General features: G+C 41.7%; 1 protein-coding gene across 5 annotated transcripts in view; it reads right to left on the reverse strand.

Annotated features, from left to right (window-relative positions):
• Window positions 1-27,751, reverse strand: part of SEPTIN11 (septin 11) — a 1,067,046-nt gene that overhangs the window by 149,008 nt on the left and 890,287 nt on the right. For 4 of the 5 annotated variants that reach the window (XM_044061173.1, XM_044061169.1, XM_044061170.1 and 1 more), the window contains exon 8: window positions 17,914-18,101. In XM_044061173.1, the coding sequence (XP_043917108.1) occupies window positions 17,914-18,101 (188 nt within the window). Of the gene's footprint in view, window positions 1-17,909; window positions 18,102-27,751 lie in introns of those variants that run through there. The other variant, XM_044061174.1, reaches the window with a different exon arrangement.

The following is a 27,751-nucleotide window of genomic DNA, read 5'->3' on the forward strand; positions in this document are numbered from 1 at the left end:
AGCCTTATCTGCAAAGCCATGGAGAGGATCATAATGGACCTCATAAATAAAGACATAGGGAATTTGCAGACTTTGGATCCATCCCAGTTTGGCTTTGTCAAAGGCAGATCATGCCTTCTAAACTTGGTTGACTTTTTCAAACAGTCACCAAAGCCATTGATGAGGGAAAGGCAGTCCATACAGCCTACCTCGATCTGGCTAAGGCCTTCGATACAATACCCCACTCGGTATCATTGAAAAACTCATCAGCTTAAATGTTAACCCATACATCACAAGATGGGTTGCAAACTGGCTGAGTGACAGAACCCACAGGGTCAGAGTTGCTGGCGCCATGTCAGACTCAAAGCCTGTCACAAGTGGTGTACCACAGGGCTCAGTCCTGGGCCCACTCTTGTTTGGCATCTACTTTTCCGATGTACAAGCAAACACAGGAGGGTTATGGCTGACAAAGTTTGCAGATGACTGCAAACTGGGCGCCATAGTAGAAAACACATCTGACACAGATATCCTTCAGAAGGGTCTCACAGAAACGGATAACTGGTGCCAGAGCCATGGCCTAAAGTTAAATGCCAAAAAATGCATAGTCATACCCTTCGGGAAAAACAAGGTTACCCCTAGCTACCAAATAGGTGGCAATCCACTGAGCACAGAAGTTATTATCAGGGACCTGGGGACCCAGGTTGATAGTAGTCTGTCATTCGACACCCATGTAGCTAAAGTAGTTAGGAAGACCTTCTACATTGCCCACCTTATCATGAAGGGATTCTCATCTAGATCAAGGGAGGTCATAGTCTCCCTATACTCATCACTCATCAGACCAATGATTGAGTACAATGCCCCATTCGAATGTATCTGACCCGACACTTGCAGCAGCTGGAGAGGCCACAAAAGTTCCTCACCAAAAGGATAAAGGGTCTCAAACATCTGTCCTATGCTGCCCGACTGAAAGAACTCCAGCTCTATTCAGTCGCTTGCTCAGAGGTGACCTTTGCCTAACATACAAGGCCATGTCAAACCCAGATTTGATGAATATGCTTCACCTCAAAAATCTAGATCCATCAGAGCCACAAGGGCGGAGACTTAAACCTCGACACGGCTATTAATAGGACGTGCTGGAGGGATAGATTCATCACCCAAAGCCTCCCTATGCTGTGGAATAAAATCCCGGTATATGTGAGGCAGAGCACCTCGCTGGCCTTGTTCAAGAGAAATCTTGACCAATGGATGGGAGATCGCAGATATACCCCAGGGATTACCTCAGTGTCACTGCTCGACAGAGGCACAGCAAAATAATGGGTATAGTTCCCCATACTAAAGGGGTGGCGTAAGCCACAAAACTATGGGCTAGGCTTGTAAATGCCCTCGGGCAGATAGCCTACTATGAACCTATGAACCTATAACTGGTCGTTCCTCTTGTCTCTTCCTCTAGATGAAGCCGTTCTCCACTTTAACTTAATCTTTCTAAGTATACCAAACTCCCACGCCCCTGTCCGCACTGTTAGAGTCAAATCACTCACCAGTTCAACTCACTCTCTGATCCATAACAGAGTCTCAGCGTGGAAATTCTGGGCCAAGACCAAATCTCCCATACACACAAAGAAAAATATACTGAACTCAGTAACTTAACCAAGAAACACAAACATTGACAAAAGGAACTTCTACTACTACTACTTCTTTCGGCTGCTCCTGTCAGAGGTCACCACAGCAGATCAACTGTTTCCATTTCTTCCTGTCCTCAGCATCTTGCTCTGTCACACCAACCACCTGCATGCTCTCTCTCACCACATCCATAAACCTTATCTTAGGCCTTCCTCTTTTCCTGTTACTTGGCAGCTTCATCCTTAGCATCTTTTTCCCAATATACTCTGTATCCCTCCTCAGCACATGTCCAAACCAACGTAATCTTGCCTCTCTGGCTTTGTCTCCAAACCTTCCAACCTACTACTTCCAGACTACAGGGCCCACAAACCCTAAAAAATTCTGGAACACCCATTAATCAAATTCTCTACCCAGGAAATCCCTCAACCCCAAATCCATGCCCCAGTCACTCACCCTATAAGCAACTCAACCTCTCTCCTCATACCTTTCAAACACATACATGCTTCCTACCCTAACTCCACCAATTCTAGACATCAAAAATCTATTATACTCTAACACAAATCAAACTCCAACCTGACATCCATCCAAACCCAGGTCCCAACGATAACCTCTCACCCGGCCAGGAAGCCTCCCCACCTACCACCCCAACAAATGCTATTCACTCCACTACCCACTCCTACACCTACCCCCCTCTTCCAAAAACCTGCAATACAGACCTGCTCTTTACCAATTTCAATCTCCAGAGCATCATAAGAAAAGCTAGTGAATTCCATGTGGCCCTAGCCACCTATTCACCAGACATAGCTGTGATTACTGAAACCTGGTTAAAGCCCTGCATTAAAGACAGTGAAGTGACCACAACTGGCTATAACATCATTACACTAGAGAGATTAAACAGAAAAGGTGGCAGAGTTGCCATAATGTTTAAGGACTCCCGCAAAGTTGAAGAACTACTCTGCACACCTCTTGACCTGCCCAACTCTGAAATCCTAACTACTCACCTCGAAATTAACCCAAACAAAACAATCTTTACCACTGCCACCTATTTCCCCCCTGGCAATAACCTTCCCACCTTCGAAAGTCTACTTTCTTGGGCATCTAACAATTTCAAACAAGAAACTATAATTCTTGGTGATTTCAACCTTGACTGGCACTCCTGTTCTTCCAGTAACAACTCCAACTTTCTAAAACTCTAACTTCAGCCAAACCATAACCTGTCTAACATGCATAGACAAGCCATCCAATAAGCAGTCAACTCTAGACTGGATATTGACTAACAAACCAAACCATTCTCCAACCTTTCTATACAGAAAATGTGTACATTTTCCAAAGCATCATCACTTTCAAATACATCCACAGCATGAAAAATGTCTCTCCCTGTACTTCTAACCTGCTACTTCAGCAATGTGACTGGACACCACTTAAAAACCTCCAACTACACCTTCCTTAAAATACTCAATAACCTTACTCCCACTAGGAAAGTACACTCAAAAGCTAAGCACCTACACCTTGGCTAACCACCAACACCAAACTGCTACTTAAACAAAGAGATAGGGTATGGTCAGCTTACCACACCACCAAAGATAAAGTAAACCTCTTAACATATCAACAGTTACGTAATCTAGCTAAGAAACAGATCAAAAAGACAAATAAACCTCCTTCCAAACATGTCAACAGAAGCACCTAAACAACCCCCCAAAATTCTGGCAAAGCATCAACTATCTCCTCTAATAATTCCGACCCTACTGCAAGTCAATTCAACTCTCACTTTATAAACACTGCAACTTCCCTGCTAGGCAACCAACCTAAAGAACCTCTTACTCACCCCAGTCCCCCTCCAGACAATATCCAGCCCTTTCACTTTTATTTCCATTCAAACTATTTACATAAAAAAAAACTCTCCTAACCAAGTTAAAACCCTGCTGTCTAGCAACTGACCAACTTCCTAATGAATTTTTAAAACTTGCCAGTCCTTCTATAGCTTACCCCATATCCATCATCCCCCTTCACAAAGGTGGGCCCACCAAAGAACCAACTAACTTCTGTTCCACAGCCATCCTCTCTCCTTGCAAAAATCCTAGCAAAATGCATCCACATTCAACTCCTTAACCACTTCCTTAGTCACAACCTATTATCCAGTTCCCAACATGGCTTTAGATCTAAACATAGTTCATAGGTTCATACTAGGCTATCTGCCCTAGGGCATTTATAAGCCTAGCCAGAGTGTGTTTGGCTTTCGACACCCATTTTAAATGAATTTTGCTATGCCCTTTTTCGAGGTTAGTATACTGTGTCTCTGTCTAACAGTGACACAGAAGTGATAGCCGGGGTAAACCTACGATCTCCCATCCACTCATCAAGATTCCTCTTGAAGAGAGTCAATGAGGGACTCTGCCTAACCTGGACTGGGATTTTATTCCAGAGTGAAGGGAGCCTCTGGGTTATGAATCTGTCCCTCCAGCATGTCCTATTTATTTCAGTGCTGAGGTTCAAGTCTCGAGCGTGTAGCTCGATGCGATTTGGATTTTCTGAGGTGCAGCATGTCCATTAATTCTGGGTTGGACATGGCTTTATACATCGGGCACAGATCGCCTCTGAGCAGGTGGTATGCCACTGAGTAGAGCTGGAGTTTCTTTAACCGGCAGCATATGGCATCTGTTTGAGCCCTTTGATCCTCTTGGTGAGGTACTTTTGGGGTCTTTCCAGTTGCTGCAGGTGTCTGGTAAGGTACATCCCAAAAGGGGCATTGTACTCAATTATGGGCCTGATGAGGGATGAGTAAAGAGGCACGATGACCTCCCCTGATCTAGATGTGAATCCCTTCATGATTAGGTGGGCTATATAAAATGTTCTTCTAACCACTTTGGCCATGTGGTTGTCAAATGAGAGATTGCTATCAACTTGGGTCCCCAGGTCCCTAATTACTTCTTCTGTACTTAATGGATTACCACCTATGTGGTAATTTGTGGGCACTTTGTTTTTGCCAAAGGGGATGACTATACACTTTCTGGCATTTAGCTTGAGGCCATGGCTCTGGCACCAGTTGTCTGTTTCTATGAGGCCCTTTTGGAGGATGCTTGTGTCAGCTGGAGAGTCGATTATGGCCCAGTTTGCAGTCATCTGAACTTGGTCAGCCACAGTCCTTCCGTGTTGGCCTGTACCTCCGAGAAATATATACCGAACAAGAGAGGTCCCAGGACTGAGCCTTGTGGGACGCCACTTGTAACTGGTTTGGAGTCTGACATGGCTCCAGCAATTCTAACCATGTGGGTTCTGTCCTTGAGCCAGTTTGCAACCCATCTAGTGACACAGGGGTTTATATTTAAGCTAGTGAGCTTATCTATAATGCCCAAGTGGGGTATTGTATCGAAGGCTTTTGCGAGGTCCAGGTAGGCTGTGTGGACTACCTTCCCCTCGTCAATGGTCTTGGTGACTGTTTCAAAGAAATCGACCAGGTTTAAGAGGCAGGATCTGCCCTTAACAAAGCCGAACTGGGTAGGATCCAGTGTCTGTAGGTCCCCAATATCTTTATTTATGAGGTCCATGATGATCCTTTCCATAGCTTTGCAGACCAAGCTTGTCAGGCTTATGGGGCGATAGTTTCCAGGATCTGTTGAGGCACCACCTTTGGGGAGAGGGACCACTGTTGCTGTACGCCACTGTTTGGGTACATATCCTGTAGTAAGTAGTTTTATGTTTGGGTTTAGCTCTTCTTGGAGTTCATGTAGGACGCAGCCTGGGACACCGTCTGGTCCCACTGATGCTGTGTTTTTTGCTTTGGAGAGGGCGGCTCTTACCTGAGCATCTGAGATGTCAGGGGGGCAGCACTCTGCTGGGATAGATATTTGCCCTTTGGTGGGAGAAGTTTGCGCTGAACCTGTCAGCTAGGATGTTGGCAATGTCTGTGGGTTTGGTGTATTTTTTGTCATTCTGCACTAATTCTGAGCATATCTGGGAATTCCCACCCAGGTTCCTAACATAACTAAAGAAAGCCTTGTGATTATCTTTAGTGTCCTGTGCAATTTTTCTCTCGAAGCTGGCCTTAGACGATTTTATGAGTGCCCGTAGTTTTTTGCTAATACTGGTCAGAGATGCCTTCCCTTTTTGGGATTTTGCTGGGATTTGCTCTATCATGTAGTAGCTTCCTCCTTCTATTGTATAGTTTGTTTATGGCTGGGGTCCACCAGCCAGGACGTCTGCCTTTGGAGGATTGGGTCTTGGTTTTATTTGGGATTGCAAGATCCATGCATTCCTGAAGGTGTTCATAGAATGCGTTTATAAAGGATTCTGCAGTCTGGGCCGTATTTCCACAGGCCCGGGGGCTTTGAAGGATTCCACCTCGGTTTTGAGGAGTGTGAAATTTGCTTTAGAGAAGTTTTTCACTGTGGTTTTCTGGGCAGGGGGTGGGGTCGGGATGTGAAAATCCAGTGAGATTAGTTTATGGTCTGATCTTACCAGTGAGGGATACACTTCTGGTCTGGAGCATAGAGTCCCCATGTTGGTGATGATCGGGTCCAGTATGTTTTCCCCTCTTGTGGGAGTGGTAACAAGTTGTTCCATAGCATTTGAGTTTATAAATTCTAGGAACCTTTGGGCTAGGGTGTTGGAGCTAGAGTAATGCTCCCAGTCTATGTTTGGGTAGTTGAAGTCGCCCAATATAATGGTGTTTGGAGAGACCTTCATATTTTCCAGTGTTTTCAGGAAGGCCGAGTGAGGTTACTGGCTTTGGGAGGGTGGTCTGTAGCAGGCTATAAACTGGAAGGCAGTTTTACCCACTGTTAGTTACACATGGATAGTCTCTGATGCTTCGTGCTGTGCCACCAACCTGGAGGTGTGGGTATCTTTGACGAATATTGATACTCCCACCTCCTTTTGTGGTTCGGTCCAAGTTTTGGGGCCGAAAAGTATGGTATGAGGTATAACCTGGTAGTGCTGGGGTGCTCTCGGGAGCCTTGAACCAGGCTTCTGTTACTGCACTGCACTAACAACTTTCATCAACACCATTCAACATCTCTCAAATGAAAGCCAACTTGTTTCTTCTGTCTTTCTTGACATGTCCAAAGCCTTTGAAAGCATCTTCCACCAACTTCTACTCAACAAGCTTTAATGACCTCAGTACATCATCCCCTGTCTTGGTTCCATAGCAATCTATCCAATTGACAGCAGGCTACTAAATAGGAGAATAATCCTTCCCCTCTACTCTCCATTTCTGTCGGTGTCCCTTAAGGTTCCATACTTGGTCCTTTCCTCTTTAGCATATTTACAAACAATGTCAGCTTGGCAACTAATTTGGCCTCCATCTTCCAGTATGTCGATGACGCTACACTTATCTGCTCAGCCCCCTCACCCCAAGAACTTCAAATAAAAATGCAAACTTCTTTTCGAGATATAGAAAAATACCTCGATGGATATCAACTAATACTAAACCCAAACAAAACTAAGATAATAGTTTTCAGAAACAAAAAATCCAGACTACGCCAATACACTTTCTCAATCCTCTCCTCAAATGGTACCATGATAGACCCCACAAACCAGACTAAACTTCTAAGTGTCACAATAGATGAAAATCTAAAATTTGATAAACATATTTCTCTGACAAAGTTCATATTAAACTTGGCACCCTTTACAGGGCCAAACCATTCATAATTCAAAGTGCCTGGCTGGCCACTGCTAGGCCACATCTGCTTTCTACACTCGTCTATATAAACCTGTGTAAGTCTGACCTCAATAACCTAGAATCCTGCTACAACAAAACTGCCACGTTTGCCAATAATCTTCCATACAGGGCTCACCAATGCACTTCTCTTTTCCAGCTCAACTGGCTAGAACTCCCTAACCTTTTATCTCTCAATCAACTTACAACGCCCACAAAATAGTCCATCAACCCAACAACTGCCCTGCTCTCTCTAACCGAGTCCAGCCTAGTTTTAATCTCAAGTTCCTCAGATCCTCTGACAAACTAATGTTAAAGGTTACACTCTCCTATAACTATCACACCGACTCCCTCTATTCTTTCAAAATTGCCAAACTCTGGAATACTCTTTCTCAACCCACTGCAAAAACTCCACACTATCAAGAGTTCAAACAACTCCTAAAAAACTAGCTAGCTAGTCAGTGGCTTTGCTCCTGCCATACTTCAGGCTAATTTCCTCCTAACCCTTACCATCTTCTTCCCTTATCCTGCTGCATCTAGCTTCCTATCTCCCATTAATCCATACTGCTCATAGCTGTACATTCAATTGCAACTGCATTGATGTTCCTGTTAATTATTCACTGTTATGTGATTTTGATATTTTGTATGTACTTTGTTATATTTTAATTGCTTGTACTATTACTGCCTTGGAGCTTTTCTCCCTGGGCCTCTGCTGAAACTGGCTCCTGGTCCAGTCAGGCATTACCCGGTTAACAAATGTAATAAATCAATCAATTGAAATGCTACAAAAAGTAGAAAGATATCATGAACCCTACAGGACTGAAACTCTGGCACTTAAAATATGTTTCTATCAATTAACATGCATCTCAAGTTATGATTTGCAACTCCTGGCTGCATGGCACAGAGGAATGAAGCCCTGTGACCCAGATGACTTGCATTCCATTTGCAGAACTAGCACTGGAGGGCTCAGGCCAGTAGTATAAGGGTGAGTGGTTGTTGGATTAGTCATTTTGGAGGGAGGAAGTGGCCATGGCTTGGGTGAAACCTTGTAGGAGTATCAGTTGTTACAGCTACATGTATGACACTCATTAATGAGCAAAAATGCTCAACTTCTGAGAGACTTGCTTGGCTACAACTATCTGCATTAGAAGCTGAAGTTCAGTGAAACTTGTAGTAGTGCATTTTAGTCTTCTGTTAAGTACAAACTTGCAGTTTTAAAAGTACCGTATTTTCATTTTTTCTGTTTCCTAATTGCGTGTTTCATTGAACAGTGTGCTGTGTGTCTCTCTGCAGTTAGTTCCCCATCCTCCCTCCCTGTGTTGGTGGCTCTGGAATTGCCTGCCCCCTCCTGTAAGTCTGTATTAGAACACTCCTCCTGGGTCCTTCTCATTTGCTCACTTAACCGAGTACAGTGAGATAATATTCGGAGTCTAGTGTTCACTCTACTTAACAGAGAGAAGATATGCCTAAGCCCACTTAGGTTCTTCCTTCTTCTCTGCTTGGACTTAAAAAATGCATTTTGTTTATCTGCTTTTACTGTATTTGTGTTTCCTCCTACTTTATTTTGCTTTTCTTAAAATTACTCAACTGTATTTATTCTGCTGCATTTATTACTGCTTGGTAGTAGCCTGATTAAATTGTAACTGTTATTCTAAGTCTTTTGGTTTAAGCACTTGGGCTTCATACATTAATTTAATTAATTAATTTAATTTTTACATTAAGAAGGTTTGTGGTCTGCACTGTTGTGGCAGGACAGGTGGCTTACATCCTTCTAAGCTGGGAATTGCTGATTGAAGGCTCAGTGTCTGCTATTCTAAAGGTGTATTAGTTCTGGCTTAAGCACTTGGGCTTCAAGCCAGTTATTCTACATTAAGAAGGTTTGTGGTCTGCACTCTTGTGGGAGGACAGGCTGGATTCTGCCCTTCTGAGCTGGGAATTTCTTGTCACAGGCTTATTGTGCCTGCTTATTTGAACCGTTTCTTTCTGAAATTGGTGCACCTTGTTGCTGTAGCATAGACCAGATTCAGGCCTGCTGAATTTAGCTTACTTTGTATAACTTGAGAACTGATCCAGGCCATCATTTTTTGGAGAAGGTTCCCATGCACCCTAGTAGCAGGAGTGTGCAGTTAGAACTTGTCTAACTGTCTAATTGAAGACTGCTGGAACAGGGCTCAGTTTTGAGCTTTTTTCTGGTTAAATGGGTAACTTGTCTAAATCAGTTTGTTTTCTATTGTTTTATATATATATATATATATATATATATATATATATATATATATATATATAAATTGCACATTATTCATCTGCTTTTACTGTATTTGTGTTTCTTCCTACTTTATTACTAGGGGCATTGACTACAACTCTGATATGCAATATATAACAATAAGTATTCTTTTCTGTGCATTTAAAGTGTTTTTTGAGTGTATCTGCTTTATTTTCTGGAAAAAAAAACAAAAAAATATATACTTGTTTCCCACCTTTCTAAGCTAGTATAGTCCAGTTTTCAGGTTAGTAACGAATTCAGGGCTGTGTTACAAATCTCTGAGTTTGCCCATACCTCACTTGGATAGAAGGAAGTTTCTCTGTTCACCTGTGAGAGAGGGGAGCTTTGAGCAGCCTATCTGTCCCTGGAGGAGTGGTTTCAGCACAGAAATTAGTAGTTTATTGGCCATTTTGAGCTAATTTCTACCTCTTTCATTTCCCTGCTATAAATACCGTATTTGCCCAGTTTTGTGTGCCTGGCAGCACCGGTTAGCTAGGGTAAAACTATTCCCAGCTCCACAAAGTCTCCTCTGCAATTTTTCCCTTGGAACTAGACAAACTTTCAACTTAAGCACTCAAGCCATTCATTTCTCAGCCCGGCACTTGCTCAAAACTTATAGCAATCACTTATAAACCCTAGCACTAGACCCTCCTGTACTGTACAGAAGGACAAGGCTCTCTAGTTGACCTTAGCAGCCATCCAGTAAAACAGTTCACTGTACCTATCCAGGCATGTCCAAAGGGCAGTTTCAGGTGTACTCTCCAGTCCAACTGGTGAATCTGGGAATTTTGAGGCAATGTTACAACTGCCTCATGTACATAGACAACCCCCTCCTCCTGCCACCAAACACTAATACATGCGAGAGATGCAATTATACAGCCAAACTGGAGGCTAAGCTCTCTCAACCCAAGACTGGATCAGACAGTCAAGAGGAGAAGGGACATACTTGCATCACACCACCAGTCTCACATAGACCCATTAAACCAGCACTGGCAAAAAAAACACACATAAATACATGAAAACATACTCGGAGGCTCTAAATAAAAATCTGCAAAACCAACGGAGACCTCCAAAGCAAACATCCAAGCAACCTCCACTCCCCAACACAAACCATGAAACACATACTTCACAAAACCAGTGTGCCATGCAATCACAGCCCTTAAAACAAAATAACATACTCAACATACTAGTAATATGTGACTCTATAGTCAGGCACACTGACGTCCCACTCACTAGAATAAGGAGAAGGTTACTTTTAGCTGCCTGTTGGGTGCCAGGACCCGCCACATAACACAAGCACTTGGGTCACTCCAGAACAAGTACAAATATGACTCTGTCACTGTCCATGTTGGTGTGAATGAACTGAGCCGTACCTCCCTGAACTACATGAAAAGAGACATGGAAGAGCTCTCTGATCACGTAGCCCAGGCCGGTATGACCCTGACCCTGAGTATCATCTTGCCCTCACCAAGAATGATACCACGGTATAAAGAAAAACTTCTCTATTTCAACAATTGGCTAAGTTTCTGGTGTCATTCAAAGGGGATCCAGTGCCTGTCTGCCTGGGATGACAAGCCACGCTGCTTCGCTAGAGACGGCTTGCACCTGTCACCCTTAGGCTTTCGAATACTGGCCAAGGCTCTTGCCACCCCCACAGTGCCTTTTTTAGGCAAGGCTCAAAAGACAAACCCACCTCCGTAAATAGCACAAGTAACAAAAAACTGAGAGTAATGCTACTCAATGCCAGAAATCTAAACCTCAAAATGCATGCACTCGAGGCACTCCTCAGTATGGAGAAAATCGATACATGTGAAGAAACAGAAACCTGGTTTAAGGCTCCAGAGAGCACCCCAGCACTACCAGGCTACAACTCATACCATACATTTCGGCCACAGAAGCCAAACCGAAATACAAAAGGCAGGGGCTTATCCATATTCATCAAGGATAACCACACCTCCAGGTTAGTGGCACAGCACGATGCTTCAGAGATCATCCACGTGCAACTAACAACGAGCAAAACTGCAGTTCAAATTGTAGCTTGCTACAGATCACACACCATGTCCCGGGACTCCCATTCCGCATTTCTGGAAACACTGGGAAACATAAAGGTCCTACCAAACACCCTAATATTGGGTGATTTCAATAACCCAAACATTAACTGGGAGAACTACTCAAGTACTAACTCCCTTGCCCAACATTTCCTAGAATTTTAAAACTCAAATGCCCTGTTTCAACTGGTCAACACTCCCACCAGAGGTGACAACATATTGGACCTGGTCAACACCAACATGGGCGACCGGTGTTCCACACCGGAGGTCAATCCCTCGCTGGTTAGATCTGACCATAAACAAATCACTTTGGATATCCACATTCCGCCCCCACCCCCCGGACAAGAAAATCATCATGAAAAACTTTTCCAAAGCAAACTTCATGTTACTTAAGACCGAGGTGGAAAGTTTCAAAGCCCCCATGCTGAAGGATAACGCTGGCCAAGCTGCAAAATCCTTTACAAATGCATTCTACGGGCACCTACAAGAATGCATGGATCGTGCCATCCCAAGCAAAACCAAGACTCACTCCTCCAAGAAAAGGAAACCAGTCTGGTGGACTTCTGCCATAAACAAGCTCTACAATAGAAGGAGGAAACTAGTACAGAAAAGAGTAAAATCCCAAGAAGAGAAGACATCCCTGATCAGTATCAGAAAGAAACTACGATCCCTCATAAAATCATCCAAGGCGAGCTTTGAAAGAAAAATTGCCAAGGACTCCAAAGATAACCACAATGCATTCTTTAGCTATGTCATGAATCTAAGTGGCAATGCTCAGATCTGCTCCGAGTTAGTGCAGAATGGCACAAAATACACTGAACCGACCAATATCACCAACATCCTGGCAGACAGGTTCAGTGCAAACTTCACCCCCCCTCTCACCCCCAAAAGGACCCATAACCATACTAGAAGAATGTAGAGTCCCTGAAATCACAGACATTCAGGTTAAAACTGCCCTCTCCAAAGCTAAAAACACAGCATCAATGGGACTGAACAGTGTCCCAGGCTGCATCCTACACGAGCTCAAAGACGAACTATCCCCTCACCTAAACACACTGTTCAAACTCAGCTTCTCCACAGGCTACGTACCCATAGAGTGGAGCAGAGCAATGGTTATTCTGCTCCACAAAGGTGGAGCTAAAATAGACCCCGGGAACTATCGGCCTATAAGCCTGACTAGCTTGGTCTGCAAGGCTATGGAGCGCATCATCATGGAACTCATTAACAGAGACATTGGGAACCTCCAAACACTGGACCCTACCCAGTTTGGCTTTGTTAAGTGCAGATCATGCCTCCTAAACCTGGTGGACTTCTTTGAGACAGTTACCAAGGCTATAGATGAGGGAAAGGTGGTACACACAGCCTACCTAAACCTCGCTAAGGCCTTTAACACCATTCCCCATTCTGGTATTATAGACAAGTTCACCAGCCTGAACATAAACCCCTACATCACAAGATGGGTTGCCAACTGGCTCACAGACAGAACCCACATGGTGAGAGTTGCGCGAGCTAGGCCCGACTCTAAACCGGTTATAAGTGGCGTTCCCCAGAGCTCAGTCCTAGGACCCCTCCTGTTCGGCATATACTTCTCAGAGGTACAGACAAGCACAGGAGGACTATTGCTGACTGAGTTCGCAGAAGACTGCAAACTAGGGGCTATAATTGACTCTCCGACTGACATAGACATCATCCAAAAGGCTCTCACTGAGACGGATACCTGGTGTCAAAATCATGGCCTCAAGCTAAATGCCAAAAACTGCATAGTCATCCCCTTTGGAAAAAACAAAGTACCCACAAACTACCACATAGGTGGTAGTCCCCTAAATATGGAAGACGTAATAAGGGATTTGGGGACCCAAGTAGATAGTAATCTCACATATGATAATCACATTGCCAAAGTGGTTAGAAAATCCTTTTACGTGGCTCACCTAATCATAAAAGGGTTTGCATCCAGATCAAAAGAGGTCATTGTGCCCCTCTACTCATCACTCATCAGACCCATCATAGAGTACAACGCCCCATTTGGGATGTACCTTACAAGACACCTGCAACAGCTGGAAAGACCACAGAAGTACCTCACCAAGAGGATCACTGGCCTCAAACAGATGTCCTATGCAACTCGACTGAAGAAACTCCAACTGTACTCGGTTGCATACCACCTACTCAGAGGTGATCTCTTTCTGACATACAAGGCCATGTCCAACCCAGAATTGATGGAAATGCTCCACCTAAAGAAAACCTTATCCCCTCGAGCCACACAGTCAAGGGATCTAAACCTCACCACAACAATAAATAGGATGTGCTGGAGGGATAGATTCCTGTCCCAGAGACTTCCCATGCTTTGGAACAAGATCCCAATCTACATTAGGCAGAGCTCCTCGCTAACACTCTTCAAAAGAAACCTTGACGAGTGGATGGCAATCAGAAAGTTTACCCCGGGGATCACTTCAGTGGCTCTGCTGGACAGAGGCACAGGGAACTAATCTAAGGGGGCGGCGAAAGCCAACACATTCTGGCTAGGCTTATAAATGCCTTTGGGCAGATAGCCTAGTACCTACCTATGAACATTCTGCAGACATGAGAAACATTGACCTGTGGCAACATGCATGCTTCCTGAGTAAGCAGCAATGTACGGAGCTCAAGGGAGGTGTCAGGGGTTGGGAGGGTGGTCTAATGGTTAAGGTGGCTGCCTTACAAACACAAAGTGCAGGGTTTGAGTCTCACAGGGGATAACTGGCTAGGCTTAAAATGGCTCACAAGGGCAGTTAGCTTAGTACTAATCTATGAACCTATAAGTGGCTTGCTTCATGGGATGGAGTGGGTAGGTTACACTTTGCTGGACCTGAAAGGTGTTGTATTCCCCAAAACCCAACTCTTCCCAGATGAGAAAGAAATGATTGGTGTCCCTGGACAGGAATGAACTGGTCTCTCGCCTAGCCCAGGTATAAATGGTCTGACTGGTCTCCTTTAGTGAAATGAATCTGTTGTAGGACTCTTGCCTAGCCCAGGTAAGCCTGGCAATCACCCCCAATAGAAGGAATGGATTGGGTACACGTAGAGGTACAATCAGGTAGGGCCAGTGAAGGTATGGGATTAGAGAGAGGAAAGTGCAAAGTTCTCTTTTTAAAACATCGGTTTTCATCAGGTAGTTTTGCATGCATCTTCATGCATGGAAAACAAAGTTCAAGTGCAAAATGTTCTTTTAAAATTTTATTTTTTAACAAGTAGAGCCACATGCATCCTCATGCATGTTTACACTCTTTCTGCTGAAATGTTATTGTTTTCCTAGTATAATAAAAAAAAATACTGAAATACCTTGATGTCTTGCATTAATTAAAACAAGCAAGTAGTGCTAATTATAAGTTAATTACTTTAACAGCCATACAAACATTATAATTAAATTTAAATAGCACTTAACTGATCAGTGATGTAATTATGTGGTATCTGCACACAACAATCAATGCAAGACATAGGGAAGTATTTCAAAAAGACTTCTGTATTTGGAGGTTCTAAAAGTTATTAGCAACTCAAAATATTTTTTCAACAAGAGTGTTTGTACACAAGGTGTACACACTTTAAATTTTAAAAACACTTTGTATACATTCTTTAAATCATAAAAGTGAATGCAATCAACCATCTGACAAATAACTAAATAGCAGTTTTCAGTTATCAAAACAAGTAACCTGTGCTAGCAGCACAGTGGGATAAAGCACTGACTACAGCCCAGGTAAGCCAATTATGATTAATAGCTCAGATGTCTGATGGAGCAGACAAGGAGACAAGGCATATGCCCATCCTGGGGGTGGGGGGGCACAGTGCACACGTTGGTCAAACACACCATCACAGTTGATCCTTGGTGGAGACCAGGGACAGGTGAAGGGGTGGGGGTGTTATTTATAAAGTGGCAAGGCTTGGGCTGTTTAGCATGTGAAGGCATGAATATGCCCCCCCCCCGCATAGCATATGCATATGCAGGGAGTGGGATTAGGCCTCAAATAAGAACCATTTCCTTGGCACCAGAATGAGATATTACATTAGGATGCCTTGAGCTCTTAACATCGATCAGACTTAGTCTAGGCAGTAGACACAATAGCCAAGGAAAGGCTCTAAGAGAAGCTGAAGGTCAGCTATGGGAGCCAAAATTTTTTTCAAAACAAGTAATAAATATAAGATGATGAACCAGTCTTCAAACATTTCATTGCATGGTGAATTTTGTAAAAAAATTATACAATAGAATGTTCAGTACAGAATCACCTTACAGAACAAACAATTATATTGATTAGAAAGTCTTAAGACAAGCAGAACTCTGAAAAAAAAAAGTAGAGGAAAAAAGATGCTATGAAAACCATAACTTCCTTGATGTTTTACGTGTGAGATAAAATGTCAAACAATATAAATTTCTATCATTTGTATACTTTCATCAGCAGCCAGACACATACAGACCATTATTTGTAGATCTAAGACATTAAAATACCCTTTAATCACAATGCCCAGCTGCAAAGGATTGTTTAACCTCCAGCTTTCAGATTATCATGCTAGGAAGGGGGTTGGTACTGAATCATAATGGTGACACTTCACTCAAAACATCCTGCAAACACACAGCAGTTTATGCGTTATTCAACTTGACCTTCATAGCCTTCAGATTTCAAAATCACTGCCCATGAAGCAACTGCTGAACACACAAATGGCTGAAATTAAGGACTTCAAAACAAAAGTCTAAACTGCTCCTGATTTTGTCCCATATTTTGCTTTGTCCTTTGTAAAGTTTTTGATTTCCTAGTAAATCACACTGGATTTACAGCCAGTCATATCTGCCAGACATTAGTTTCATACTTCTTACTCTTCAGAAAATGTGCGTTTGTACAAAACCTATTGTTCATTAACTTTGTAAGTAAAGTAATACTTAACAATTATCCTTGCTTTTGGGCTTTTACCCATTGTTTTTTGCTTTTATGATTTTTGAACAACAAAGCTGAGATATGTTTTAAGAGAGATTTCAAAAGAATAGCTCAAACTTCCATATATGCAAAGCACACTTCCACAAATATAAGCATACCAAAATTAAGACCCTTAAGACATTTAAACTTTTTAAATACTTAAAGGCTGGCAGGAAAACAGGATTCCCCAGCTATACTTGGTCAAATAAGCAGAGAAACAAGAAAAAATCCCCAGCCACACACAGCACTCTGCAATCTTTAAACATACATTTTTTCTTTAAAACTTAGACTCGCGTCCACACAACCACCCACACTGATTGTAAGGGAAAACTTTCAGCACTAGTTCTGAGAAAAGACATTTCATGCATTCCAGTACATTTCCACAAATGTTCAGCCCTGAATTAATCCCAAGGATGTGAAAAAGTTCATGATGTGGCCAGCAGTTAGACACAGGAAATATAAGTAACCAAGGTTTACTATCTGTGAATAGCCTTGACTATTTTTCTGCTTCTCAAGGAACTGTGATTTCCAAGTGACTACATAAACCAGTTAATCCCTCTTTTTACACAATGAGTGACAGTATAGTGAGCTGGCCAAGTGAAGGTTGACAATGGATTGCAAAGTTACAGAACCAACTCTCTCAAAAGGGTCATACAGAAAGACTAATAACTACTGACAAGAAAGGGAAATGGAATGAGGGATCCTTTTGAACAATCTGTTGCAACAAACACAGACAGGCAAGGAGGGACTGTACTATTTATATTCTTTGTGGAATTTAAAGGACAAATGTGAAGCAGTAAAGATGTGCCCTGTGTGGAGAAAGAACATCTACTACCAGCTGCCATCATTTCCATTTCAGAATTCCTTAGCAGACGAACCTGCAGAGACACAGCTTTTGCCCATCATGTCACATGGTCTCTAACACATGGCAGACAGACCAGGCTATAGGACAAGTCTCCATCCATACAAAACAGAGCCCTATCTGCCCCTAGGATAGTACTGACTAATGAATAGCGACAGAGTGACAGGGGTGAACTGCATGCATGTAATGGATGGAAAACTAGAACAGAGCCATAGTGAAGTGCCATTTGGTACAGTCCTGCTCCTTGGAGTCTGATGATGTTTGAACGGGTAGCCACTGAAGGATAGATACTTGACTATTTCACTCAAGCAACTACCTTTATAAGTAACCATGTAACTTGGTCTTTACTAAAGCTAACCTACGTTTCAACTATTTTCTGTATTCAGTGATACGGTATGTTTTAATATGATAGCCAAATATCCTGAGAAATCTGAATAAGTGATACGTTCCACCCCTATGCTTGCTATAAGACTGTAGAATCAAAAAATAACACATGAAACTGAAAAGATGCATGCTAGAAGTAAACCAGATGAACTGAGAGGTTTGCTTACTTTTTCTTATCTTTTTCCTTCTTTGCCTGCTGTGACCCAGCTTGCTGGCCCTGGGACTGCAGTAGGTGAGTGGCAGCCTTCTTCTTACTAAATACATTAATTTCCTCTTCTAGCTCCTTCTTCTTATCCTCCAGTTTCTTCTTTTCTTCCTGGTGAGACCTCTTCAAAAGGTCAAACTTTTCATGAAGCTGATATCAAAATAAGCAGATAAAAGTGGTAAATTTTGCATTGTTACATCTTTACAACTCCAACTTATCTCTATAATTTTCTAGACAAACTTCCAGGTGAAAGAACCATAACTTTCAAACACAGTGGCTCTAATCCTGACTCGTAGTAATAACGAATGAAGAATTTGTATGTACTGCCTGTATCCACAGCAGTCAAAATAACGTCAAACTGAAATCAAACAGCTGGTCCAACCAGCAACTAATTTTAGCCACTGTGCAAATATGTGTCTTATCTCTTAATTTTATTTATTTTTTTATTTTTTTATTTTACATTTGACCAGGATAGTCTGACTGGATACTTGCCCATTTTCAGTGAAGGCCCAGGGAGAAAAGCTCTATACACACATACAGAAAAACTGTTTAAAGCACTATTACACATACAATACACAGGATAAAAGTCATTCATTCCGTCATATATAAATCTGATTTGTTATAGAGTAACAATTAGGAAGCAATGTAGCCATTGCCTTTTAAAGTACTGTTTTAGATTTTTTTAATTGGATTAGAACGGGTTCTGAAGTAAGCTCAGCAGGAAGTCAGTTCCATATTTTGCCAACAGAGTTGGCATACAGAGTCTCCAGATGAGTTGTTGCTTTTGAGGGTTTGGACTAGTAATTTGTTGGATGAGCCAAGTGTACTGATGTTGCTGTAAGGGGTGATAATTTTTGTAAGTACGGGTGTATTTTCAGGTTGGTAGAGAATTTTATGTGCTACTATTAGCTGATTGTACTGAAGTTGGATAGGAAATTCTAACCACCCTAGATTCTTTAGGTTCAGACGGTGTCCAGAGGCAAATCTAGCAATATGATTAAAGCAGCTAAAGGTCAGACTTACTCAAGTTCATGAGGAGAGGGGATGCATAAAGGAGGGTGGAAAGTAAATGTGTACGGGCAATTACCATCCTAGCTAGTGGAGTGAGGAAAGGTTTGATCTTGTACAGTGAGCCAAGTTTTTTATTAACTTTTTTAATAGTTTGATTAATATGAATATTAAACTTGAGGTTACTATCAACTGTTACACCTAAGAGGACAGGGATCTGGAACAATGACAGTGCCATTGTTATATTTTATAGTAAAGGTTGGAGTGGAGGCTTTACGAGTGGGGGAGAAAAGCAGTAGCTTCGTTTTGTTAGGATTTAATAGGAGACGTCGATTACAGAGCCAGTTTTTGACAATATTAAAAACATTTTGGGATAGAGTCTGCAGACTTAAAGAGGAGGTGGCAGAGCAAATCAAAGTGGAGTCATCCGCATACTGAATGCAGGTGGCTGTTGGGATGACTGTGTACAGGTCATTAATAAAGACAGAAAATAATAGGGATCCTAATATAGAACCCTGAGGGACCCCAAGTGTGATAGGTAGAAGGGAAGACAGTTTGTTCTGCCATAGTACAGCCTGTTGTCTACCACTCAGATAAGACCTGAACCATTGGCTAGCCTGGACATCTAGGGGAATAGTTTTAAGTGCGTGTATGAGAAGTTGGTGGCTGACTATGTCAAAGGCCTTGGAGTGTTCAAGAAAGAGGGCAGCTTACTGTTCTTTCAGTTTTGATTAATAACACTGGAGAAGGAGAGGAGGGCCGTGGTTGTACTGTGGAATGGTCTGAAACCATGCTGCGAGTTAGCCAGGAGATTGTGCTGAATGAGATGGCTCAGGAGTTGTTTATGGATTCACTTCACCATAATTTTAGCCAGGGGTGACAAAATAGCTATAGGTCTGTAATTTGACAGCTCAGTGGAACTGCCCCCTTTGTGGAGTGGAATAACATGGGATGTCTTCCAGATGGAGGGGATAGTGGCTTCTGATATAGTTCTATTGATAAGGATAGAGATCGGGTATGCTATGGCATTTGCAGCTTTTTGTAGATACTCAGCTGGGAGGAGATCCGCTGCAAGGGTGGTAGGTTTTAGTTTCTTGATTAGGGCACGGATAAGCGATGTGGAAACTGGTTGAAAGTTAAAGGGGAGTTGAGAAGCAGGTGCAGCAGCATTAGGACTCGGAAAACGGGGAGATAGTTGGATAGCTAGTGACTGGATAGCTTCTGTGACGAAACTATTAAAGGAACTGGCAATGTCTTCCGAAGGTTTTTGGATGGTAGCCGAGAGGGTAGGAGTTATGCATTGCCCTGGGTGAATGTTTATTTATGCCTATAAAAAGGGGCTACAACGTTTTAAATGGCTTTCTCACAAATAACCCTCAAATGGAAGATAGTCCTATAAAATGTAATGGCTGTAATCAAAATACAGGCTTTACATAATGCTTTTTCTTTTCATTTATTAAGATATTAACACACTACTGCGAAATAATCTGTAAATAGTTTCAACATGTTTAGAGCACACACTTCATTAAGGAGCATGCAACTGTGTGTCAGGTATGATTAGCGTCACTTGGAATGAAGTAAAGTATCTAGTTATTATCTCCCTTTACCAGCAATATAACAACACGCCCAGATGGTATTCAAACAACACACTAGTCATAAAATTTAATACCACAAAATGGAAGGGAGATAGGTGGGTAGACACTGTGTGTGTGTGTGTGTGTGTGTGTGTGTGTGTGTGTGTGTGGGTGAAAAAAGGTTGGAAGCCATCCTGTTCAAAAGTATGATACCCATAAACATTTTTCTTCATCACAACAATGACTCAGTTCGCTACAAATACAAAAATAACCTAAGGCCACTATTTTATCTGTATGTAAGCAACAGATAGCCAGCCATGTACATAACTGATACCTGGAATGTTGATGGGTTGGTGATAGCAAAGAGCTAAATTTAATCCTGCACTTAATCTATCAAGCTAACTCAAATATCATATTCTTACAAGAGATACACCTTAACAAAGAACAAGGGAAATTAGCTCAAGAAAATGGATTAAGAAAATTATTTCATCAGGGGACAACTCTGCTACAAAAGGAACAGCTATTATTATCAAAGAATCCTTTCAAGAGAATATAACAAATAATAACTATGATATGAAAGGCAGATGGTGTTGTTTTCACTAGCATGCATCCACAAACAAAACACAATACTCTCTTCTTGAATATATATGGCCCATGTTCAAACCAGCATCTTTTTTTTTATACGAAATATACAACCTGCTAGCAAACTTTGCCAATCATTCTATCATTATAGGGGGGGATTGTAACTGTTTAATCGACCCACTTACAGATAGCGCAAACAAAAACAGAAAACAGCCAGCCCAAGTGACATCAGCTCTAAATGACCTCATACATAATCACAACCTTGTTGACCCCTACCTAATTTTGGACCATGACAGATCTATAAGCAAATACACTTTCTATTCCCCTCCACATAAAGTATGGTCAAGGTTAGATTATTTCCTGATCTCCTTGAACCTTGCTAGGTTTTGCCAAAAATATGTATTTAATCACAGAATAATCTCAGATCATTCCAGAATCACAATTACTCTCAATAAAAATCTCAGTTCTCCTAATCAGCGAGGCCACTATAACTGGTACTTAAACAATAAACTGTTAAACCATAAAGAGTTAATTGATGAGTTAGGTAAAACTATAAAACAATTGGACCAAGATAATTCACAAAGCCAAATACCATTAGACATTCAGTGGGCAGCCACAAAAACTGTATTAAGGGGAATCTTAATACAAAAAGCTTCACTGTACAAAAAACAAGAGCAAGAAAGGATTAGTCTGCTTGAGTCGCAATACAAAAACACTGAATTACAATTACAAACCCATCACTCACAGGAACTAGAAAGGAAATTACAACAGATTCAGCAAGAACTCTACTCTATACAACTTCATAAACACACAATAAATGAACTGAAACTACTATATAAGTATTCTGAATGGGCACAAACCCCTTCTAAGGTACTTGCAAGTATGATAAACATAAAAAACTCTCCATAATATCCCAGAAATAAAATATAAAGATAGGAATCTACAGAACAATGAAGATATAGTCAACTTGTTTTGGGATATTTACAAGATCTATAACCCTGAAAAGCAGAAACATTTACCTAATCTAAAAGAAAAATTCCTTAATAATTTAAAATTTCCAAAACAAGATGTAGAACAATATAACTTCCTGAACAGTCCTTTATCAATCAGTGAAATCAAAATTGCGATCAAAAAACTAGAAGTCAACAAATCACCAGGCCCTGACGGATTTACAGCCATGTTCTACAAAAAACTCAGCAATATACTAGCTCCAATACTGCTAAGACTTTACAACTTTATTATAGAAAATGGCTTTACAGACAAATACTTACATGATTCAAAGACAATTTTAATCCCAAAACCTAATGCAGACAAGCTGAATCCCACAAATTACAGGCCCATTGCCCTTATAAATCTGGACATAAAGATACTGTCTTCAATGTTAGCTAATAGATAACAAAAAATCTTGGATACAATTATTTCCCCAGAACAAATGGGCTTCATGAAGAAAGACAACTAAGTGATAATACCTGTATGTTAGACACCTTAATTTCTCTCTTAACTAAAGATAATCATCCAAGATACGCACTTACAATAGACGCCTCAAAAGCATTTGACAATGTGGACCAAGATTTTCTTTTCTCAACAATGTCACACTTCAACTTCCCCACTTCATTTATAACGGCCATCAAGATGATTTATAACAATGCCACAACCACGCTAAGCATTAACAAGTGGTATTTTAAACCTATTAAAATCACAAATGGAACTCGTCAGGGTTGCCCACTATCTCCGTTCCTTTTTAATATTTATCTAGAACCGCTACTACTCCATATCTCCCAAAACACATACCACCATTTCCCAAAGGTATATAACACATTTGTAAAATACTCAGCTTTTGCTGATGACCTAAACTTATACTTCAAACTCCCTAATACAGACTTACCAAAAATTCTTTCCTCAATAGAACAGTTCTCTGCAGTTGCAAATTATAATATGAACCCCAAAAAATCTTCAATCTTACCTCTAAATCCCATGAACCATAATACAGCATACTTCCCTTTAATCGACATAGCCATAACATATAAGCTAAAATACCTACGCATAAACTTCTCTCATACTTACAAAGAAATGCAGAGCTCAAATTTCCTAAACACAATGGGATAAAATTAGGCAAGACATCTTAAGATGTGAAAACTTAAACCTATCACTTCTCTCTAACTTTGCCATTATTAAAATAAACATTCTTCCCAAAATTCTATTTCAGCTAAACTCTATTAACCTCATACTACCAAAAAAACTATTCAAAGAAATGGAAAAGGCCCTCTCCAGATTCCTATGGCACCCTAAAACAACAAGAATAAGCTACAAAAACCTTACAATACCAAACATAAAAGGCAGGGTGGGGCTACCAGATTTTGGCCTATATTACCTTATTATCAAAGCAAACAGGTTGATCCAAATTGTGGAATATGATAGTGCAAAAAAGACTTGGTACACAACATGGGTTAAAATATGGGCACATTTACTAAATTCCATAAAAATAAATCCCAAAGCTGTTCCTTTCCTCCAACCCCAACAAAAAATGTTTCACAAACTACACCCAATAATCAAAAATGGTATTACTGCATTCCAATCCCTTTTTCTTTCTATCAATCTGCAGAATTCGTTAGTACTGTTACAACCTATACATATGAACCCTAATATTAAGTTAAATAATAAAATGATTGATCTCAAACCATTAACAAGAATTAAAGAACTAATAGTATGAGATATCCTACAGTAAAAAGATGACACACTTGATAAACTAAGAGAAAAATTCAAGTCGCCAGCTTACTATAATTACATTCTTAGACAGATGATATCAATAATAAGCCTAAAATATTTAAACCACAAAATAGAAAAGTACAGTTTTGTACCTACCATAAATGTAGATGTTCGAGGATCCACATTGCTGCAGTCATAACCTGTGGGTAGTCCGAATACCAAAGAGTTAGGCTGGAGCTGACGTCAGTACGTAGTAGTACTTAAGCGCATGACCGATGCCATATCCTCAGTCTTTCTTGCCCCAGATGTCAGAAGGCCTTACAAAGGAAAGGCCAGAGCCAAAAAAGAAAATGCCCAACAACCACAAAGAAGAAAATAACAATTATCCCCAAGGAACAACAACAACAACAATAACAACAACAACCCCAAACAATAGAGGGGAAGGAGGGAGGGAAAATAGGACTGCAGCAATGTGGATCCTCGAACATCTACATTTATGGTAGGTACAAAACTGTACTATGTTCTTCGTCTCACATTGCTGCAGTCATAACCTGTGGGTAGAATCCCAAAGCAAAGGAAAAGGGAGGCTGGCAAACTAAAAAGCATTAGGGGCTGCTAACATGCCCTGTAAGACTGCAGTGGCAAACCCAGCCCTGGACTTGGAATAAAGAGGGAGATGATAATGCTTAGTAAAAGTGTGAACTGAACTCCAAGTAGCTGCTTCCAAAATATCCTTAGTAGCTACCCCCCCTCAAAAAAGCAGTAGATGTGGCAGTAGCCCTAGTGGAATGAGGTCTGATCCCAGCAGGAACATTCTTCCCATGATGAGAATAACAAAAAGCAATACAATTACCAATCCACTTTGAAATAGTTTGCTTTGAAACAGCTTTCCCTTGTGAACCCAAAGCAAAAGAAACAAATAACTGTTGAGTCTGTCTGAACTCCTTAGTTCTGCTCAAATAATAACGTAACTGCCTGTGTATATCCAAAGAATGCAAGATTTTTTCCCCCTTATTTTGGGGATCAGCATAAAAGGTAGGCAAATGGATAGACTGGTTCAAGGCCACATTAGAAATCACTTTTGGCATAAAAGTAGGGTTAGTACGCAAAGAAACTCTATCCTTATGGAATATCAGAAAGGGTTCAACTGCCATGAGATCCTGCAATTCAGAAACCCTCCTAGCAGAAGTAATGGCTAACAAAAAAGCAGTCTTCCAAGACAAAAACTTCAATTCAGACGTAGCTGCAGGTTCAAAAGGAGGCAAAGTAAGCTTCTCCAACACAAAATTGAGGTCCCAGGAAGGAGTAGGAGCTCTATTGGGGTCTTATATTTTTGCCCTCTAAGAAATTGCTTAAACAAAGGGTGAGAAAATAAAGGAGGGTCACAATCATAGTGAGCAGAAATGGCTGCAGCATGAACCTTCACAGAGGAAAATGACAAACCCTTGTCTAGTAATTCAGTAAGGTACTGCAGTGTAAATCTCAAATTAGGCACCGAGACATCAAAGCCCTTAGTTGTGCTCCAAAGAAAAAATCTCCTCCATTTATCAGCATAAACTTTTCTAGTGCTGGGCCGCCTGGCTTCCAAAATGACATCTAAAACCTGTTGAGGAAGCTGAGATCCCACAGGCTCTAAAACAGAAAATGCCAGGCCGTTAGATGCAGGGACTGCACCCTGACATTGAGCAAATGACTGCTTGACTGGGACAACAAGTGAGGAAGCTGTGGCAAAGGCCAAGGAGGCTCCTGAATTAAACTTCTCAGCAGAGGATACCAGTGCTGACGTGGCCAATCTGGTGCTATTAAAATCATGCAAGGCTTGTCCCGTCTGACTTTCAAGAGTACCTTGGTAAGGAGAGGCAGAGGAGGAAAAGCATAGGCGTGAAGGTTGTTCCAACTGAAAGATAGAGCATCCACTTTCCAAGCTTTTGGGTGAAACATCTTTGTGCAAAATTTTGGTAGTTGGAAATTTAGAGGAGAAGCGAACAGATCTATGTCTGGAGTTCCCCAAGCCACTGTCAACTGTTGGAATACCTGAGGATCCAATTTCCACTCGTGGGAGTCCACCATTTGTCTGCTCAATACATCTGCTAGGGAGTTCTGTGCTCCTGGCAGAAACCGTGCTTGAAGAGTGATGTGCAAACTCAGAGCAGTCTCCCACAATATCATAGCTTGTCTGCAAAGAGGGTAAGAATGGGTTCCCCCCTGCTTGTTGATGTACCACGTGACTGTAGTGTTGTCTGTTCGTATCAACACCTGTCCTGGTTGAAGTAGGCCCTTGAAAGCCATCAAGGCAAACTGGACTGCTAACATCTCCTTCATGTTGATATGCAAATGCTGTAGTCTGGGAGGCCACGTGTCTTGAATCCATTTCCCATTGAAGTGTGCTCCCAAGCCAGGTCTGAGGCATCCGTCGTTATGATCTGACTCGCCTCTGGTCGGGTCACAGAGAGTCCCTTGTTTAGGTGACATTCCTGTGCCCACCACAAGAATTCCTTCTGGATGCAAGGTATTATCTGAATGACAGTGTCCAAATCGTGGCAGTGTTGAGTCCATACACTTTTGAGATACCATTGTAGCTTCCTCATATGCAGTTTGGCATTGGGAAGTACTAGAATGCAAGATGACATGAACCCCAAGGCTTGAAGGACTGTCCTTGCAGTCAGCCTGGACAGTACTGATAATTGCTGGAAGTATAGGTGAAGAGTTTTTTGTTTGTCCGGGGTCAGAAAAGCCATCTGAGAGGCTGTATTCAGTCTCACACCCAGAAAGCACATGTCCTGAGAGGGTACTAGACTGGACTTTATTTCGTTCACAGAATACCCTAGGCACCTTAAAACTGCCATTACATACTGTAGATGTTGAAGTAACTTGTCTTTGTCTTGAGCAAGAATCAGGCAATCGTCCAGATAAGGATAAATTTGTATTCCCCTCAGTCTTAAGAAAGCTATTACAGGAGCCAGAACCTTTGTGAACACCCTGGGCAGTAGATAAACCAAAGGGCAATGCAGAGAACTGATAATGAGAAGTACCAGCGTGAGGAATCTCCTGCAGCTGGGCCTGATAGGAATGTGAGGATAGGCCTCTTTGAGATCCAGAGTTACCATCCAGTGATCTTTGCCTAGCATAGGCAGAAGTTGCTGTAATGTTAACATCTTGAACTTTGGAATGTCTAGGTATGTATTGAGAATGGACAAATCCAGAATTGGCCTCCAAGTGTTTCCTTTCTTTGGCACTAGGAAAAGACGAGAATAAAACCCTAGGCCTTCTTCTGACAGAGGTACCACCTGGATTGCCCCCATCTGTAAAAGCAAAGAAATTTGTTCCTGAGCCTCCAGCCTTTGCTGAGGAGGTACATCCGGCATGCCTTTGAAAGGAGGAAAAGTGTGAAAATAAAACTTGTAGCCTTGATTTATTATGTCCAACACCCATTTGTCCTGGGTGACCAAATGCCAATTTTGTTTGAAAAGTGCCAACTTTCCTCCTAGAGGAGCTGCCAGAAAAGAAGGATCTGGCAGCTGAAGATACACGTCATTGGGTCTGTTTATGAAAAGGCTGACCCCTGCCCTCACCAGAAGATTGTGCAGGAGAACTCCAAGTCCTAGGTCTGAAAGAACCCTGAGCGTGAGCCCTGCCCCTACCACGTCTAGACCTTCCCTTAGACTGAAAATCCGAAGAAGGGTAAGACCATCCTCTTGCAGGCCAATTCCTGCTAAACTTAGGGGGCTGCACTTGCAAAAATTCCTTAACCGTCTGCATAGGCTTAGCTTTATCTTCCATCTTTTTCAAAACTGACTCCACAGGGGAACCAAAAAGCACTTCAGATTGAAGAGGAGCATCCAAAATCCGAGCTTTAACATGCTCTGACAAATTTTGATCCTTAAGCCAGGCATGTCTACGAATAACTGAACCGGTAGCAGCCACCCTGGA

The sequence above is a fragment of the Protopterus annectens genome, chromosome 2.part0 (assembly GCF_019279795.1).
Source record: "Protopterus annectens isolate FY-2018-M chromosome 2.part0, PAN1.0, whole genome shotgun sequence".
NCBI lineage: Eukaryota > Metazoa > Chordata > Ceratodontiformes > Protopteridae > Protopterus > Protopterus annectens.